The following is a 19,143-nucleotide window of genomic DNA, read 5'->3' as shown; positions in this document are numbered from 1 at the left end:
CTCAGATAAATCTTGTATAGGCATCCACACAGAGCTGATAAATGAACTCAAAATCTGCGCCATCAACATACAGTCATGTTCTGCACAAGAGGTATATTTGATATGTAATGAAAGCAAATTGGTGATATGGCAAATTGGTGAGTAAAGCTATTATGATTTCAAACATAAAAATGAAATGTAATTTGTCAGCATACGCTAGTCCAAGCGAGTGATCCGACACGCCACGAAGGAACAGTACAACATGTGCGTGACGTGGTGTACAATGAATGCATTAAAAAGCAATCCAAATTGATGATCGTAAGTTTCAATTGTGTCCTTATCACCTTGTAAACATAAACAGAACTTCATTTAAAAAATAAATTCAGTCTCTCTTGATAACCGTAGCATGACATCATGCTCTCTATGGATATGGGTTTATGTTTATATACATATGGTCAATAAAACCCTGTATATTATCATTTTTTTTCTTCCAATACATTGATTTCATATCCATTTCATACTAGTGCAAAATTTGTGCGATAAAGTTTATTCTCTTTTTCAACGCAGCGGTTGAGTTCCGTCCTCCACCCGGAGGTGAGCGTCTCTCCATTGAGCTTCTTGTAGCGTTTTGTCACCTTCTAGGTGGAGATCTATTAAGTGTGCTAAGCCACAGTAGTCCAGTTGCTTTCTCGTTTTGTGGTTTGTCTTCACTGAAGAAAATACATAGCGTCAACAACTTTGTGGCGTTCAAAGACACTTCAGTATCTTTCCCAGGAAGTCTTTTAAGGGGGAATACATAAAAAAAAAAAAAGATAAAAGCAAAAAAAAAACCTTCATCCTTTAAGTGCCACGTACGGTACAGATCCCAGAATGAATGTTGACCTCAGTTCTGGCCGAACATGCGTCAAGCTCATTCTTACTTTGAATTTTTTTTTTTTCTGGGGTTTTGTTGTTGTTGGGGCTTTTTAAAATGTATTTTTTTTTTCCTGTAAAAAACATAGTCATCAGTTTTATTTTGTCCATTGTAAGCTTGTGATAAAAGTAAGTCGCATCTGTAGCAAAGTGCAGTCAGTCGTAAAGGAGTATTGGCTTCTGGTACCCACTGCTCCGCTGCTTACCCATGAGGCCGGTCGGTCCAGAGCTGATAATGAAGGCTATACTACTGTGCAGACTGTATTGAGGGTCGTATCAAACCTCACAGCCTTTGCCTCTGTTGGCTTCATGTTTGTATCATACATGGGATTCTCAAATGAAGCTTGTCCGTTAGTGTTCTCGTGACCTGCATATCCATTGTACTGAACTTTTGGTCTTGTTCTGGAAAGGAGAAAAAACAAAGACGGTAAACGGTTAAGAGGAATAAGGACTTCTTTCAAAGCCTAAACACAAATGTATTCATTTGTTTACATTTATTACAACAAATTCCAGTGTCATTTTCAATTATGGAAGAACAACATAAACATTAGACATGTTAGATAAAACCTAAAACAAAAGAACATGATGTCCTCATCCAACAATGGGGAAGTGACAAATGCGTTAGCCGGGTTAAATGACAAATTTAGGACAGGGAAAGAGTGTATGGAAATGTTTCATTTAAAAACAGTTAAAGAAGCAGTTCATCTCAAAATAAAAAATTGGGCATTTACTCATCCTTATGTAATTTCCACCCTATACATTCTTACATGAAATGCATTATAAAAGTAGTCCATATGGCCATATGTGTCCTATGTAGAAATATCCTTTCTTACATGGAACACTGTTATCTCACAATGCATTTGGGTCAACTTGACATTTTTACACAACACTGTATTAAAAATGCAAAATAATTGTATTTCCAAGAAGATGTCACTTGCTTGAATTGAAAATATAATGTGACAAACGCATTGAGGTCAGTTTTACTACTGCTTAAAACATTTATGGTGGAATAATGCCTATTGAATACTAGCATACTGTGGAGTAAATGCTGAATCATTGCATACTTTTTTCCAAACAGTACAGATTTTAGCATTATTCTGCATTGTCAAGCGTTGCTGTGTTTGTCACATACCAAATTATTTAGCATTTTATTTCAATTTTGAGTAAAACTCTTGGCTGATATGATAAAATATTGAATTACTTTAAAGTCCTTTAGCATGCTAAAATGTGAGATCAAATTGAGTGCATTGTGGTTTACCATTCTGAGTGCATTATGCTCTGTTGTATAATGCATTTTGGCAAATTTAGTTGATAATCTAGGTATTCTATATGGAAATATGCTATTTGTAAAATTCCTATCATTTTTCAAATGGAAATGTTGCTGCTTCTTACAAACAATAATTAAAACCATGGAAAAAAAAAAAACTAAAACAAATCACATTTTGGAAAGGTCACCGATTTCTTGATGATCTAAATTTTGAATGCTGTAACTGATTCCCAGGCTTGCTCGGATGACAGTGGATGATTTATGATCTTGCTCAAATTGTACAGTCTAAATCTAAATAATTGACCTAAATCCCGTTCCCAATTCATATTTCCACTGACTAACGCTGGCGCGTCACCACATCAGACGCAATTCTCATGATTTTCTGGTGGCAAATGTACACAAACAGAAATAAGAAGGATGACTTTGTCATTTCTGTCAACCCTAATTTGACCAACTAAACCTAATATGGGACTACAACAGTATATAAGTCACTTCTTTCCCCATAATTCTGCCCTGCTTCAGATGAGATGAGCAAATAAAATGCAGACAGTGAAGGTGTGGCTGTAAAGGGTTTGTCGTCTGTGGCATTAGCTTCCGGTGACTTACCTGGAGGCGGCCAGGTCTTTGGGTCTCTCATTGTCATCTGTGCCTTGTGATAGAGCCCTGCCAATTTTTTTATTATTTTAATATCGGGGAACTGTCATGCTTCATGACAACTTTGTCACATTGTTTTATTTGTGTAGGGAAACTCCCATGCTCCTTTTTTAGCATTGCCTTGATTTGAACTCAGTGGCATTTTAATAGATTTTAATTGCTAACGTCTGTAGGCAGATGCAATATCGGTCACAATTACTGGCTTGGCAAAGGAGTTTCCTATCACTACAGTGACACAATGCCCATTCACATTCATTACAGACAAATAAAATCAACACTCGAGACAGTAAAGTCATCTGCTCTTACCTGTGTTTGTAGAGGTAAAAGGCAAACCCTGATAAAATAAGCGCAAAGAAGGGCACTAGAATGGCAGCTGCCACAGAACTGCTGTTTGTGCCGTAGTAAGGATTAGACGGATCCATATCTGTGGTAATAAGACCTGAGGGAAAATTCAGAATAAACTATTTGAAATTACCACCTGCCTGAAAATCTGTCTAGAATCATAAATTAAATAAGAATTAAATCTATAAAAGTTATACATTTTATTATATTAATTTACATTTCATGATTTGAAAAGCAAAGAGAAACTATGAAATGAAATAATGTACCTTGTCTTGTTAACTGAAACTTCCCAAAATCCTTGCTGTGAATGTGCCCTTGGTAAACAAACATTTTTTTCTCCGTTTCTGCTGTAACCTATACAAAAAATAGGGAAAAAAAGCTTTTTAATATATAGCCCTATTTTGCCAAAACAGTGACTTTCAAATATATTACTAGATTGCCGAACATAAGGATAATATTAAATATAAACTTATTTTATGAGAAAGAATGCAATGCAAGATTGCAAATTACATGCACAGTATAAAATACAATGCTTTATTAATTTGATTATTACCACTTTTGTTATACTCACATATCCATCCATTGCCCAGTTATCGTTTTTGAATTTGCTAAAATATTGTTCTGTTGGTCCTCTTATCTGGTAAACTTTTAATAATAGATGATTTTCTTCTTTCTTATAAGTTCCTGCAAAACAACCCAAGAAGAAGAAAAAGCAAAACAATCACAACATTATAAGGACATAAATAACTGAAATAACCAACAATATACATCATATGGAATTAATTTTATAAACCTGCATTTGTAATGCTTTTCTGTTTATTTTTGGTCTAGGACTAGGAAGTAGGGCAAAGGAAAACATATTTGGGAAATGCGGAAACCATCCATAGCTATCAAGCCTGCTCAATTCATTTGAGAAATTGGATGTAATCTCAGCACTGAAGAAATAAGATGCAATGCTAATTCAATTATTCACTCTCCATCTCCCATCAAAGTAAGAAAATCCTTCACTTTCAGCATGTTTAATATGTAAGAGCAGACTCCTAAATATCTTCGAACAAGACAACATTTGGATCAATGACACGTCATATTGTTGCCACAGCAGCTGACCGTCCACATGAGTTGATTTCTATACTGACCCACAAAGAACGTAGTTCCCTATCTGTCGGTCACTACGAGTTATGTCGTGACGACATTAGGGGATTTACTTGAGAGCCCCGACTGCCTCTGATAAGAGAAAACGCCAATGAAATTTGGCTAGTGGATTTTGCATACCTGAGCCACTCCCCGTGCATACGGGTATAAAAGGGCGACAGGTGCATCCACTCATCAGATTTTTGCTTCGGAGCCGAGTGGATGAGAAATCTTCAAAACAGATCAGATCTCCACAAAGCCGTCTGCCTCGAAGTTTGTTCCTGGGTGGCGTTACGGTGCAGACAGCGGTGTCCCTGCAGCAGCGATTCCCCTGGGCACTTCACCTGAAAGAGCAAATTTCTAAAACACTGGGCGGTTCGCGTCTTTTTAAAGATGCCGTTCCGTCCGTGTTCTCTTGGTTGCGGTCGCTTCCTGTCCTCGGATGACGGTCACGAGCGTTGTCTTCAGTGTCTGGGCATCCAGCACGCTGAAGATGCGTTTGTGGATGAGTCATGCGCCTGTTGTGGGCGTATGAACATGGCAACGCTGCGTTCTCGCCTTTCCTTTCTGAAAGGATTGGCACCCTCTGCCGCCACCCGTCCCGGTCTCTCTGGCTCGAGCAGAGGACCGCCGGCTGGCGCTCTGGGAGATCTGAGGGTGACGGTAAGAGCTTCTCCGCCGGGCACGTCCCCGCGGACCTCTTACTCCTCCCGCAGCGCTTGTTCCGTCCGGTTCCCGAGTGATTTCGCTGGTTCGCCTCACGGGGCCGCCAGCATTTCATTCGGTGCGCCGCCCGAGGATCAGATGTCGATCGCGGCATCGGGGGATGGGCTTTCGTCCTCTGAGGATGAACGATCGGCGGGGCTGCCCCCCTCGGGTGTTGTCGCCACTGCCGATCCGGACCCAGAGCTGACGGCCATGCTTGCCCGGGCAGCCGTGAGTATCGGGCTGGAGGTCAACAGACCGCCCAGTCCCGAGCCCTCGCGGCTGGATGATTGGTTCATCGGCGCAAAACGCGACCAGCGGCCGCACTTTGCCCCGGTGCCTTTCTTCCCGGAGGTGCATGAGGAGCTGACGAAGTCGTGGACGGCCCCTTTCTCGGCCAGAAGCCGCTCGTCTCCCTCCTCCGTCCTCACTACCCTCGATGGCGGGGCGGCCAGGGGGTACGTGGATATTCCCCAGGTGGAGAGAGCGGTTGCGGTGCACCTGTGCCCGCAAAACGCCGCCACCTGGAGGAATCGTCCGCGTCTCCCGTCCAAAGCCTGTAAGCTGACGGCCGCACTCGCCGCCAAGGCCTACAGCGCTGCGGGCCAGGCCGCCTCTGCCCTGCATGCCATGGCCATCCTGCAAGTTCACCAGGCCAAGGCACTAAAACAAATGCACGAGGGTAGTCCCGACCCGGGGTTGATGCAGGAGCTGCGCACGGCGACTGACTTCGCTCTCCGGGCGACGAAAGTCACGGCGCGGTCCCTCGGGAAGGCGATGTCCACGTTAGTGGTCCAAGAGCGCCATCTCTGGCTCAATCTGGCCGAGATGAAGGACGTCGACAAAGTACGCTTTCTCGACGCCTCCATCTCCCAGACGGGGCTATTTGGCGACACTGTCGAGGGTTTTGCCCAGCAATTCTCGGCAGTACAAAAGCAGACGGAGGCAATTCAGCACATCCTCCCTAAACGGCGGGATGCTCCAGCTGCCACCGCTGGCCCTAGGGCCAGGCCCCAGTCTGCTGGTCGCCGTGGGCGCCCTCCTGCGTCCTCCAGAGCTGCTCCGCCCCGTGCTGAGTCGTCACCTAGGCCGGTGCGTCGAGCCTCTCGCAGGAGTGCGGCGCCCCCTGCGCCTCAGCCGGCCGCCAAGTCCTCCAGGAAGACGACAAAGCGGCCCTGACGCGCACAACCCGGAGATGGAGGAATTTGCTCTTTCCCAGGAGACGACGAGGCTAGCGTCGCTCCTTCCCCCGGAGGAGGGCCGGGTGGAGAATCCTGTGTTTTCTTTTCTTTCTGTTCCGCCACTGGCTCAAGGGCCAGTGGTACCCACATTGTCAAAGAAAGAGCAATTTCCCTTCCCTCCGGGTTCCCAGGTCTGCGGGCTGACAGTGTGCGACGCAATGCCTCCTCACTCTCACCCGAGACCCATATTGCCAGTGGCCAAGAGAGTGCGGTCTGGGGACGCGATGCCTCCCCGCGCACCTCTAGCCAGTCCCCCCGGGGACTTAGGGAGTTTTGTGGGGATGAGTCAGAACGCACTGCCTTCTGTTCCATCCAACCTTACTCCCCCTCGCTGCACCACTGCGGGCACGTCGATTGGGCCTTTGGTGCCGCTTGCACGGTATCTGGGGGCGTGGCTTGCGCTACCCAGCCCGTCTCGCTGGCTCATTCGCACAGTTCGACTCGGCTATGCGATTCAGTTCGCCAGGCGGCCGCCCAGGTTCAGCGGCATCCTCGAGACTTCGGTGGCAGTCCGAGATGCACCTGTCCTGCGCGAGGAGATTGCTGTCCTTCTGGCAAAGGGTGCAATCGAGCCGGTCCCTCCAGCCGAGATGAGGCAGGGGTTTTACAGCCCCTACTTCATCGTGCCCAAGAAAGGCGGTGGCCTTCGGCCAATCCTGGACCTGCGAGTCTTGAATCGGGCCCTACACAAGCTCCCGTTCAAGATGTTGACGCAGATGAGTTCACTCCGTGGATTGGTTTGCAGCGATCGACCTGAAGGACGCTTACTCTCATGTCTCGATTCGCCCTCGACACAGGCCGTTCCTACGGTTTGCGTTCGAGGGGCGGGCATGGCAGTACAGGGTCCTCCCCTTCGGGCTCTCCCTGTCTCCCCGTGCCTTCACGAAGGTGGCGGAGGGCGCCCTTGCCCCGTTACGGGAAGTGGGCGTCAGGATCCTCAACTATCTCGATGATTGGCTCATCCTGGCCCGATCGCGAGAACAGTTGGGTGGTCACAGGGACCTGGTGCTCCGGCACCTCAGCCAGTTGGGGCTTCGGGTCAACTGGGAAAAGAGCAAGCTCTCCCCCGTGCAGAGAATCTCTTTTCTCGGTGTGGAGTGAGACTCTGTGAGTATGATGGCACGTCTCTCGGACGAGCGTGCCCAATCAGTGCTGAACTGCCTGAGTTCCTTCAGAGGCAGGACAGTGGTTCCGCTGAAACAGTTTCAGCAGCTCCTGGGGCATATGGCATCCGTAGCCGCAGTCACGCCGCTCGGGTTGCTTCATATGAGACCACTTCAGCACTGGTTACACTCACGGGTCCCGAGATGGGCATGGCGCCGCAATGTACTCAGTGGTCCCTGCGGGCACCAAGGTTAGCGAATTTGCGCTGGGGCGACGGGAAGGTTGCGACCTTCGCATCGCATTTGTCTGTCACGCGCTAGCTTGTCAACATCTGCATGCCACAAGGTCGTGACGGGGTTCAGGTTGTGGCGCTTTCCAAAGACCCCTAATGTCGTCACGACATAACTCGTAGTGACCGACAGATAGGGAACGTCTCGGTTACGTACGTAACCCTCGTTCCCTGATGGAGGGAACGGAGACGTTATGTCCCCATGCCACAATCTTGAACCATCGCTGGTTGCCAGGGACACGTTCTCGGCTCCTCAGCGGAAAACCTGATGAGTGGATGCACCTGTCGCCCTTTTATACCCGTATGCACGGGGAGTGGCTCAGGTATGCAAAATCCACTAGCCAAATTTCATTGGCGTTTTCTCTTATCAGAGGCAGTCGGGGCTCTCAAGTAAATCCCCTAATGTCGTCACGACATAACGTCTCCGTTCCCTCCATCAGGGAACGAGGGTTACGTACGTAACCGAGACGTTTCTCGTTGTGACTATCAGTGCTACTTAATAAAATTCTTCATTCCACTTTACATTCACACATTAGTCCATGTTTCCTACAGTGCTCAAGTGCAAATAACCTAAAGTAGTCCTGCTCACTAACATCTGTGTGGATATATTTACAGTTATAAACAGAATAGCAAAATTTTGTCCAACTGACATATTTGTTCTGTCGTACAATATATCCATCATACTGTACAACCCAGCCCTAGTGTCTTCATTGAACATGGTGTCAAAACCTGGCAGAAAACTCCAACTTACCAGAGAGTTTAATGTGCACCCTGCTCTGCTCCAGAAGAGTGACGTTGACCCGGTTGGTGGTGGCATTGAATGCACTGACTGTTACTGTGGCAGCCTGTCTCTTTCCCAGGTATTCATAGAATCCAGCCCAACCAGAGTTCAAAGAGAACACATCTGCAGGAACTAAACACAACACATCCAGTAACCATTCCAAGATCTATGAAATTAAATGAAATGCATCACAAGCATATACACTTGAGAGGCTACAGGGACCCAAGTATTTGGACATTTAAGGCAAACATATACATGTACTAAGGCAAGCACATTTTATACTGGTAATTGACTTCATTTAGTTGGTTTCACCAATAAAATGTGTTGATTCCACTGGTAAAATTTCACCAACATCAGCTGCTTAAACATAATTGCAAAAATGGCACATAAAAATGAAGTTAGTTCTGAGAAAAGCAGACTTTGTTTGCAGATGCCACTTGTTACTAATATAACAATAATTTTAGAGTAATTGAAGTATCTAAAAAAATTTGAACACTGCTAAATGTTAAAGGTGAAATGTCTAATTTCTGCCATAGTAGCGGAAAACAGGTTTCCCAAACACTTCTACAAAACCTAAGGTTTACAAATAGTTGGGCTTTGCCAGTCAAAGCGGGATAGGCTATCAAATTTTAACAATGAAAATAATCACACTTCACCTTTATCTTTGTTACTCTGACATTTTAAAAATATAATTTTCAGAAATGCAACATTACAGGCCCATTATTTCCAGTGACCATGGTTCAACTTCATGTAGGCCAAGTTTATTTTTGATGACAGCAAAATGGATCATTCAAGGGTAAACTTGAATGGTTTCATACCACGAATCTTGTTTTTCTGCAGGTCTGGATCCTCATTTGATTTGCTGTTTATTTTTGGTCCAACTAGGAAATAGAGCAAATAATTGATCATTTGACATTTGTGGATGCAACCTGCACAATGGTAATGACAGTTAATCAAAGTTTCTTGCTGTAGTTTCTCTGAGAATGAGTCACTTCTATATCAGTTTGACAGACATGAGTAACTTTCATTCATTCATAAATGCTGACACTGCTGTTCTGGTTAACAATGCACAATTTCAAAGAGTTTAAACAAGTCATTAATGGTTTCACAAATTAAACATATTTATCACTATAAATCAATAAGAATGAGGGCAGTGTAGGTATTTAAGGGATAGTTCACTGTATTCACTGTATTCTGTATACTGTTCTTTGTTTTTGAGTAAATAATGTCAGGATTTTCAAGTTTGGGTGCAGTAAGCCACATTCACCAAGTTATTCAGTCCAGTTGTTTCAATACCTTTGCAGACTGGAGGTTTGCCTGACCACCTCCCATCTGCTTTGCAGGTCCTGTGCTCTGATCCTCCAGATAGGTAGAAACCATCTTGGCATGTATACATGAGTGTGTAACCAAGAGTAGGCAGGTCTATAGCCTTCACTTCAACATGGGATGGCGTCTCAGTCTGCCTACAGGCATGTGCTACAAAGTGAAAGAGAAAGCAAAAACAGCGATGCTCAAACTAATTACCACAGATCAGAGCCAATTACTTCCAATGGGCAATACTTGCCTAATGGTCAGACTTAAGCATCACTTTCATGACAGTTATTTTCTTTTTCTTTTTTGGGTACCCTCTATTTTGATAGTCCACTTTAGACATTCTACTACCTTTAAGTAAATTTGCAATGACATGCTAGTAATGCTTTCAAACCCTCAATGGAAAAAACTAATTATTCTGGCTTAAAAGTCATGCCATTGCTTGAGCAAAGTCAAGTCTAGTCAATGTATCTGTATTTCAAATAAGCTTCACAGAAAATCATAATGTTTTTAATCATTATGAATATCTCCATGACTTGCATTTAGCAGATTAGGTTTGTAAAGAGACAAGCAATCAAGCAGTTGAGATTTGCTATATACTGTAATATACTGTACAGTATATCACCGTATACACAGTAATATATACAGTGGTATGCATTGCTGTATGAGATACTGTATGTATGCAGGAAAAGTTGGAAATACTATATATCCAACTATTAATATAATTCATATAATTAACTATTAATTGGATAATATATATCCAATATATTATTGGATGATAATATTGTTTAAACTATTGGTATTGGCTGCCTCTGAAGACGGGATATTGGTAATCGGTATTGGCTTAAAAAATCTTGACCAGAGCATCCCTAAAAAAATAAACAGAGAATTGTAATAAAAGCAATATCAGAAAGATTTACGGTGGAGACCCAGCTGCATACTATAGGACGGTCGAGATAAAGCCACACCACTGAGAGAAACGTTCTGGGACATGCCTTGAGTGCTGCCATCTTCCATAATATATGAGCCATGTCCTCACACCTCACTTTTCGTCAACTCAGTTCTCCCTGCTTCTGACAGTTTGACTGCTTTACACAGGCAAGAAGGATTTGGTGGGGTGCTCTGTCAAAGTGGTCCACAAATCTCAAATTTATGTATAAGCTGTTTAATATCAGCTAACTTTAATTCTTTTGTCCACATTTGTTCCTTTTGCAGCCACCTTTTCAATACAAAATCATCTCAACGTGGAATTCACATATACAGCTTAGAGGATAATCACTGGGACAGTGGCAAGGATCAAGTGCATGACACTGCTCAGAGAACTTCTATCAAAAAGTAGATTTGCAAGAGCAAACTTCTCTCTGCTAAGCTGTCAGAGTCTTTGACATCAGCACCCTCAGCCGCCCTAACTCTGAAGTAATCTGTACTTCTTCAAACAATGCTCTTCTGCAGTAATTTCCTGTGTAAAGATCTCGCTCTCGCTCTCTCTCTCTCCTCACCTTCCTTTGTTTTCCTGATAGTACATCATCAATCACGCACTGATGAAACCTTGTTTCGAATGTAACACTATGGCTGTGTTCCAAAACCTAAGGAGCTGCCTTGCTGTCGGACGCCTACACAGGAAACTTCCATTTGAGGCAGTACGCTTAGCGAAATGGAACATCATAAGTGCCCTACATAGACTGCAAATAGTGATCTTCACAGAGGAGACCTGCCCCCCCGACTAAGCCTGGTTTTTCCCAAAGTTTTTTTTTCCATTCTGTCACCGATGGAGTTTTGATTCCTTGCCGCTGTCGCCTCTGGCTTGCTTAGTTGGGGACACTTAATTTCCAGCAAGGTCGTCGACCTGATTACACAGATACTATTTAAACTGAACTGAGTTGGACGATGCCATCACTGAATTCAATAATGACTTGACTTTAACTGAAAATGTAGTGTTTAATCTTGTCATTTTACATTATTGACACACTATTTTCCTATTTTTATATTGTGCAGTTGCTTTGACACAATTTGTATTGTTAAAAGCGCTATATAAATAAAGGTGACTTGACATGTAGCACCTATCAGATCTCACTCCTAATTGATTTCAATAGAGTTTGATGTTAGCATGTTGCTAAGCTAACACTGTGATACTCTAAGGCTGTATCCAAAATCGCCCCCTATACCCTCAAATAGGGAACTATTTGAGGGGACGGCCATTTTTAGTGGTGTCCGAAACCATAGTGGACGTTCTCGAGTGCATTCATTCAATCCCACAATGCACCACAAGAACGAGTGTACAACCGATGTACACTCAACAGCTAGAGAATCCCCATAATGCACTGTGAGAGTCGTGCGCTGCATGAGTTGCCGCGTCTCGCCAGTAGATTGCGCCCGCAGCTGAATCATCCATTCATTGATTTTATTAGCGCTCGTCCACGGCGTAATACAGCGTAATACAAAAAAAGTGCAAATTAATTCTAAATTGACTTTTACATTGTTTAACTAGGGTTTATACATAATTTCCGTGACAGAGTTCAAGATAAATCCTTTAATCTTACTACTGGAGCTGCCCGTTTCAAATGATTATTAAACAGAAAGCAAAGCGGCAATTCTTCCGGGGCACTCAGTCTCCGAATTCACTCACTCATTTTCATTAACTCCTTCAAGTGAACTGTATGAGTGGACTAATGTAGGGAATAGTGAATGAGGGTATAGGGGGTGATTTCAGATACAGCCTAATTCTGTTTTTACACTAGATTTTCTGCTCAGCGACAGTAAATGGAGATGGCATGACAAAAGAGGCCCAAAATTAGAGGTGAATCGGTGATTGGTCACGTGAGTGATTATCACGATCTGACAGATGTGTCGCATTTGCCCAAGAGATGTTAAACAGGTTACAAAACCAGTCATAATGGTCAATTTGTTTTTTATTGAGATTTATATATCATATACGCTGAATAAATAAGCTTTCCATTTATGTATGGTTTGTTAGGATAGGACAATATTTGGATGAGATACAACTTTTTGAAAATCTGAAATGTGAGGGTGCAAAAAAATCTAAATACTGAGAAAATAGCCTTTAAAGTTGTCCAAATTAAATCCTTAGCAATGCATATTACTAATCAAAAATAAAGTTTTGATATATTTACGGTAGGAAATTTACAAAGTATCTTCATGAAACATGATCTTTACTTAATATCCTAATGATTTTTGGCATAAAAGAAAGATCGACAATTTTGACCCATAAAATGTATTGTATGTAAATACACCCGTGCTACTTAAAACTGGTTTTGTGGTCCAGGGTCACATATACCTGCAGCAACTCCAACTCATGCAGTGCAAAATGTGTTTTGATTGGAAATGATGACAACAGCAAAAATGTCTAGTCACACTTTATTTTAAGGTCCACTTCTCACTATTAACTATGAGTTTTGCCTAAATAAACTCTTAATTTTATTAATTAAATTAGTAAGGTAGTTGTTAAGTTTAGGTATGAGTTAGGAATAAGGGATCATGCAGAATAAGGCATTATTAAATGCTTTATAAATACAAATAAACAGCCAATATGCTAGTAATATGCACGTGAGAATTGCTCCTAAAAATAAAGTGTTACCAAAACTGTGTGCGACATAATAATATAGAACACTCAGTGTATAAAATCATCTATTTTTAATTAGACTGAAGCAATTCTTTTTTAATAATATTGAATGCACTCCTTATTTTTCCCATCTAGGTTTGATTTTTTAAATGACCTTGTCACAATGTAACCTGGTATTGCCTTCTGTGCAAAGGATACATGCGATGTTAATTTAGAATTTGGCCAAAAGAAGGTTACTCAGAACAGCTTTCACGCTCAGGGCGACTCAGTTCCTGCCAGCATAGGCAGCTCACTAGCTTTTGGAACAGAGTCTGTAAATAGCGATGCTTACCAACACACTCTGGTTGCATCCCACTCCATGTTAAGTTTTCTAAACACGTTCTCGTTGTTGAGCCGAGGATGTGATAGTTTTTCCGACATCTGAAGAAAATTTTACTTCCGACCTGAAAGAAGAGAATTATATTATTGAGATTAAAACCCTGAAACCAAAGAAGCATAACCTGTAATTTACTAAAGGACAGGGAATGACTGAATGTCATTTGTTCTCACCTCAAATCCCTGAGCCTGGACTGGAATTCCATATGATGGGGTTCCCGGATCCTTACAAGCATTGCTGGTTGGATCTACAAATATATATATATATATATATATATATATATATATATATATATTAATTTACTAATTTATTTAAATTTATTACAAATATTGCATGGAAATGTAACAGCATTGTTTTTAGCAAAAGTATATAGTGGCTCACCAATGCAAGAAGGCTGTATTCCACTCCATGAACCGTCCGCCTCACAAAGTCTTCTTGAGGAGCCCACCAGCAGGAATGGAGGTCTGCAGTAGAATGACACTTCTGATTTGTAGGTGAACTGCCGGCCCTCTATGAAGCCCTCTGCAGGGGTGCCTGGATCTCCACATAACACCGCTATAAAGGACACACACACACACAAAAACAGTTAGCCCGCTAGTTCCAACAGGATCCTTGCCTCAGTTCAGCTACTTTCTTTTTCAAGAGTGCAATTTAGCAGTGAAAGACGTTGGTGTGTTTGAATTTGACAAATTTTAACAGTCAAACAGGATTAAGTCACACTGTTCTAGTCACTCTTTATTGGCATTCTCAGGTGCTTCACTGGTTTTTGTGGTATTTAAGGCATTTAGAAAGTGCTTTAGTATCTCATTTAAGAGAGGATCTACAGATGGCAAAGGGCTACAGCTAATATTCAAACGGTGCAATCTTGTGGAAATAAACAAGCCAAAAATAAAAAAAAGTATATATATTAAATCAACATCGATTTGGTATTAATACAATGCTGAAAGAAACAAGTCTACAGTCTACATCTGAAGATTTACAGTAGAGACTTTTTTTCCCCCAAGTTTTTCATTTGAAGTTGAATTCATCAAATGTTTGGATGAGAGGCTGAGTAGTCCTAGGCATCAGCATGGATTGGATGGTGGAAGGTGCCTGACCAATGACTGCTTTGTACACTAGGACAAATGTTTGAACTTGATTCTAGCAGGCATAGGGAGCCAGTGGAAGAAGTGTAGCTGAGGTGTGATCTAGGAGAATCTGAGAAGGCTGAATATCAACCAGCCTGCAGTAACCAGAATGAGCTGCATTGTGAGGTACTGTATGTACTGTAGGGGACACCAGGACTAGCTGTCATCCTTGTTCAAAAAGCAAGACATATTTTTACACTATAGTTTATGCTATGCTATAAGTTAGAAACCTGCCATTCTATTCTATTCTATTCTATTCTATTCTATTCTATTCTATTCTATTCTATTCTATTCCAATGTCAAGCATTGGGATTTGGGAAAACAAATGAAACAAACAAAAAAAAAGTCCTGTGTATATGTAATACACACTGTGTAGTGTGTCATGTGTTTCCCTCGTGTCCATATTTGGTTTGTTTTCTGTCCTCGTTTAGTGTGATTAGTAATATATTCTGTTCAGCTGTGTTTTAGTTATTATCTGTAATTAACCTGTGTATTTACGTTCTTGTCTGTTTAGTTAGTGTGGTCTGGTCTACGTGTTACTCCTGATGTTCCTCTGTGTCTGCCCTGACTTGTCTTGCCCTTTTGGACTGTTTTATTTGAGTTTATCCTCGTCTCCGTGTTCCTCCCTGTAGTGTGCACCGTGACAATGATAATCTGGCAAATAAATAATTTACGGACAGTTGCACACTGTATATAACCGTTGAGTTGTGCATAAAGGATATCATTCAAAAGTTTTCTTTTTCAGGTATGATACTGTGTGTTCATTGAGTTTAATGATGCTCCTTAGGCAGACTTGCACTGCGTCGCAAACTGGTTTAAACTAAAAGATGGAAAACATGTTTTCTCATGCTGAGAGAGCAACACACAGATATGCGTGAGGAAACATCCTATGTCGTATACAAAAATAATTTACAGAGCGACAGAGAGACATACACCTACAGGAACATTGTTGCTGTTTACTGTCAGGGACTATTTTTTCTAGTGGAAGGATGGCATCTGATGGTTTTACTTCAAAAAGTAACATATTAATGCATATTTTTGACTTTAAGAAGTTATAAGTTTTGTTTTATAAAAGAAATAGGGTACTTGAGGACATGCTGTATTGTGAATGCACTCCGCTTTTCATCAAACCTCTTTAGTTGTGACTGAATTCACACCATGACCTCTCGTCCCTTACTTTACATGAATTCAAATGTTCTAATTAATTTAATAAAATTACAACATATAAACACAACAGCATGACAACGTAAAACACTTAAAAAATAACTAAATCTAGTTTAATTCTGAACACAGTTCATTTAAATCTTATTGTTGATACTTGTGTGAATATATGTTATTGTGATTTTATTGTATTAACTTGTTACTCAGCAATTATCCCAAATATGATATTAAAACTTCTTGATTTTGAACAAGTTTGAAACTAGCATAAAAAAAACCACTTCTGGAGAAAACAAGCATTTGTGTCTTTTGTCTCCAAACTTTTACTGGGATATAGTCTTTGTGACATCTACTCTGTCAGACAACAAGCCTGTTCTCTTCTATATAATAGTACTTTTTGGTGTTTGTACTTAACAATATGGTTTATTTTTTCTGGCACTTTTAACAAGGATTTCTGTTGTAACAGCTGACATTGTGTCAAAGGCTTACAATAAAAGCCAGGAGATTTAACAGCAGATTCCGTGCATGCACCTCGTACCGCTTGCGCTGCATGCCGGAAAGCCAGGCTACTTGAGGGATCCATTTATGATGTGTTGACACTTGTATTGAAAATGTCAAAACGGGTTTTATGATGTGCTGTAGCTGCATTTCACACAATTTCAGTCAAGCCATGAACCTTCCATCATAGCGACACAATAGTCCAAACACAACAACAGCCACCACAGAAAATATCAACTTTTGGCCCACATATGGATTTAGGCGCTATGATGGTCTGTATGGTGTGATGGCACAAATTTGTCAAGATGGTGGAGATTTTCCTATATATACTGCACAAGATGTATTTGGACTGCCATCAGTTTTTTTGTTTGTTTTATTTCTTCAAATGTGAGAGTGACAAAGAAATGTATACTGTACCTTGTAAATTGTAAATGCAACTTTCCATGAGAACTGCGGAAAGCGTTCTAAAGTAAATCAGCACAAAACTAACTGCACTTATATCCCTCACAGCCTCATTTTCATTTGTAATTTAATATGCTGTCTACTGAAGCAAAACACATTGTTTACATCCTCTTTTCATGGATGTGCTAATGGAGTTTAATTCTGTTTTGTGTTAATGGAACAGAACGGTACTTACGCAGACACTGTGGGATTTCGCCACGCCACGTGCCGTTCCCTTCACATGTGGCTATTCCAGGAGAGGACAACTGGTATCCTTCAAAGCAGCTGTAGGTAACACTAGAACCCCACTGCAGGTCTGAGCCCTCCACTCGCCCATTGCGGATAGCTGGAGGCTGGCCACACATGATGACTGAAAAACACCACCACAACACAGTTAGACAGTATGCAGTATTCATGAATTGGCTCCCTTTTCATTTTATGGGGTGGAATTTGACTTGGCCAAAGCTCACTGGATCTTCAGTATATTACTGCATTGCAATTTAAAGAAATTCAACACACTCATAATGCAAAAGATTTCCATTAGTCCAGGTTTTGACAATACACATAAATTATAATTAGGGGGGCTAATCCTGTCAAAATTTACTTATATGTGATATGTAGAATACATCTTTAACTGTTGCACATATTTATCAATATTAATAATAATGCAAAAAGCATCAAACTTTCATATACTATCAAAAGAAAATCAACAACATTTGGCATAAATGACAGCATTCTTGAAATGTACTCTCCCACCATTGTCAAAAAAATACATTCATTAAAAATAATTAAATACAGTTTATATAGTTGATGCTTAACAGCAGATTTTTTTTGTCAATATCAACATGTTACAATTAAAAAATTATAATAATGGATTAAGGACTGTTTACATGCAGTAAATGAACGCCATCTCTTGTAAATTCTGCAGTTTTTTAATCACCTTTTTTCCTTCATAAATGGTCCTGAGGTGTGACAAATGAATTTTTTAAAAGTTCCATGTAATCTTCAAATTAATGAGTTCATAAATGCTGCATGGCTAATCATTATGCTATAATTAGAAAAGTGTTTTGTCATACTGCAGGATGTGTCTCAAAATATTTCATGTCAACTATACATATAGTATAGAAATGAAATACAAGCCTCTACAGGTGGATTTTTAAACAGTGATTTTTAATAATGCCCCATGTAGCATTAAAATCTACACTTACAGCAGTGATTCTGAATTTTATTTGACTGTCCTATACATTCAAATTCAAAATCAAATTCCATATTCTGTTTGCTACCTCAGTTCAAACTAAGGGATGGAAGTGAAAGGCATTTTAAAGGCATTCCGAACAGCCGACAGCCCTGATTTCATCACCATCATTAATATTGACTGAAGATGTGTCCAAACGCAACACCTCCTTCTTTCACTTGTTCAGACGCGGAAAAGGAATATCTGAAAGATGCTAACAAGGGGCTTAGAGTTATTTATTTTTTTTCCATGATTATTATGTTCCATTTGCTAACGGGAGGAAGCGATGATTAAATGGGATTACATCCTTAAAATCACTCTGAATTTCAAGCATCTATTGCATTTCTTCCTGCGTCCGAAAACATGTATCTGATATTTTCTATAAATGATCGTGACTGACTCTGAGTTGTCTGCATTGCACCACTCGCTAATTTCATTCTGACATCTGATAACATAGATCCTACAGATTTCATGGCAACGTCTCCTTGGAGTTCATAAGTGAATAATCTCACTTGCCAGGCAAGTCAAAAAACCAAAGATCAAAAACATCTGAAAGGCTTTTGATGTTGAGATGCTAAGAACTCCACAATATTAGTATATCTTTTAAAAGCTCTCATGATGCTGTTTTGCAGAGTGACAGGAAATGCTGCCCTCTCTGCCTGTATAAAGAGAATCGTGGAGAACTATACTTCCTTGTACATTTGGAAGTTGAGCTTACCTCTGCAGCTTGGTTTGGTCTGATTCCAAGTGCCGTCTTTGCTGCAGCGTAGAGTAGATGAACCAAAGGGCTCCATCACATATCCAGGGTTACAGCGATAGTGGACGGTTTTGTTAAATATGAACTCATTTCCAATGTAAATTCCATTGCCAATTGGACCAGGATCCCCACAGCTGATAACTGCAAAGCGAGAGAACAAGCTAGACTTTAATTAAAAATGTTTTAATAAAACAGAGATTGTAGTTGGAAATGTATTATTTATAATAAAAATAAGCAATTTCTAGACAACCGAATG

The 19,143-nt window shown here is 41.1% G+C and overlaps 1 protein-coding gene across 2 annotated transcripts in view; it reads right to left on the bottom strand.

Moving 5' to 3' along the window:
* Positions 1-1,133: 1,133 nt before the first annotated feature.
* LOC306882813 (CUB and sushi domain-containing protein 1-like) overlaps positions 1,134-19,143 on the bottom strand; it is a gene marked incomplete at its 3' end in the record, with an annotated part of 412,841 nt that continues 394,831 nt past the window's right edge. Inside the window, exons 58-70 of one of the 2 annotated variants that reach the window (XM_079437723.1) lie at positions 18,849-19,028; positions 17,093-17,266; positions 14,054-14,227; positions 13,846-13,919; positions 13,628-13,739; positions 9,702-9,881; positions 9,224-9,286; positions 8,376-8,537; positions 3,726-3,838; positions 3,421-3,508; positions 3,119-3,251; positions 2,765-2,821; positions 1,134-1,293 (exon numbers count right to left, since the gene is read on the bottom strand). In XM_079437723.1, coding sequence (XP_079293849.1) covers positions 1,134-1,293; positions 2,765-2,821; positions 3,119-3,251; positions 3,421-3,508; positions 3,726-3,838; positions 8,376-8,537; positions 9,224-9,286; positions 9,702-9,881; positions 13,628-13,739; positions 13,846-13,919; positions 14,054-14,227; positions 17,093-17,266; positions 18,849-19,028 — 1,670 coding nt within the window. The remainder of the gene's footprint in view (positions 1,294-2,764; positions 2,822-3,118; positions 3,252-3,420; positions 3,509-3,725; positions 3,839-8,375; positions 8,538-9,223; positions 9,287-9,701; positions 9,882-13,627; positions 13,740-13,845; positions 13,920-14,053; positions 14,228-17,092; positions 17,267-18,848; positions 19,029-19,143) is intronic. The other variant, XM_079437724.1, reaches the window with a different exon arrangement.

This window comes from Barbus barbus, assembly GCF_936440315.1.
Source record: "Barbus barbus genome assembly, chromosome: 16".
In the NCBI taxonomy this organism is placed as follows: domain Eukaryota; kingdom Metazoa; phylum Chordata; class Actinopteri; order Cypriniformes; family Cyprinidae; genus Barbus; species Barbus barbus.
The sequence above is the reverse complement of the archived record's forward strand: the minus strand, read 5'-3'. Positions and strand labels throughout refer to the sequence as shown.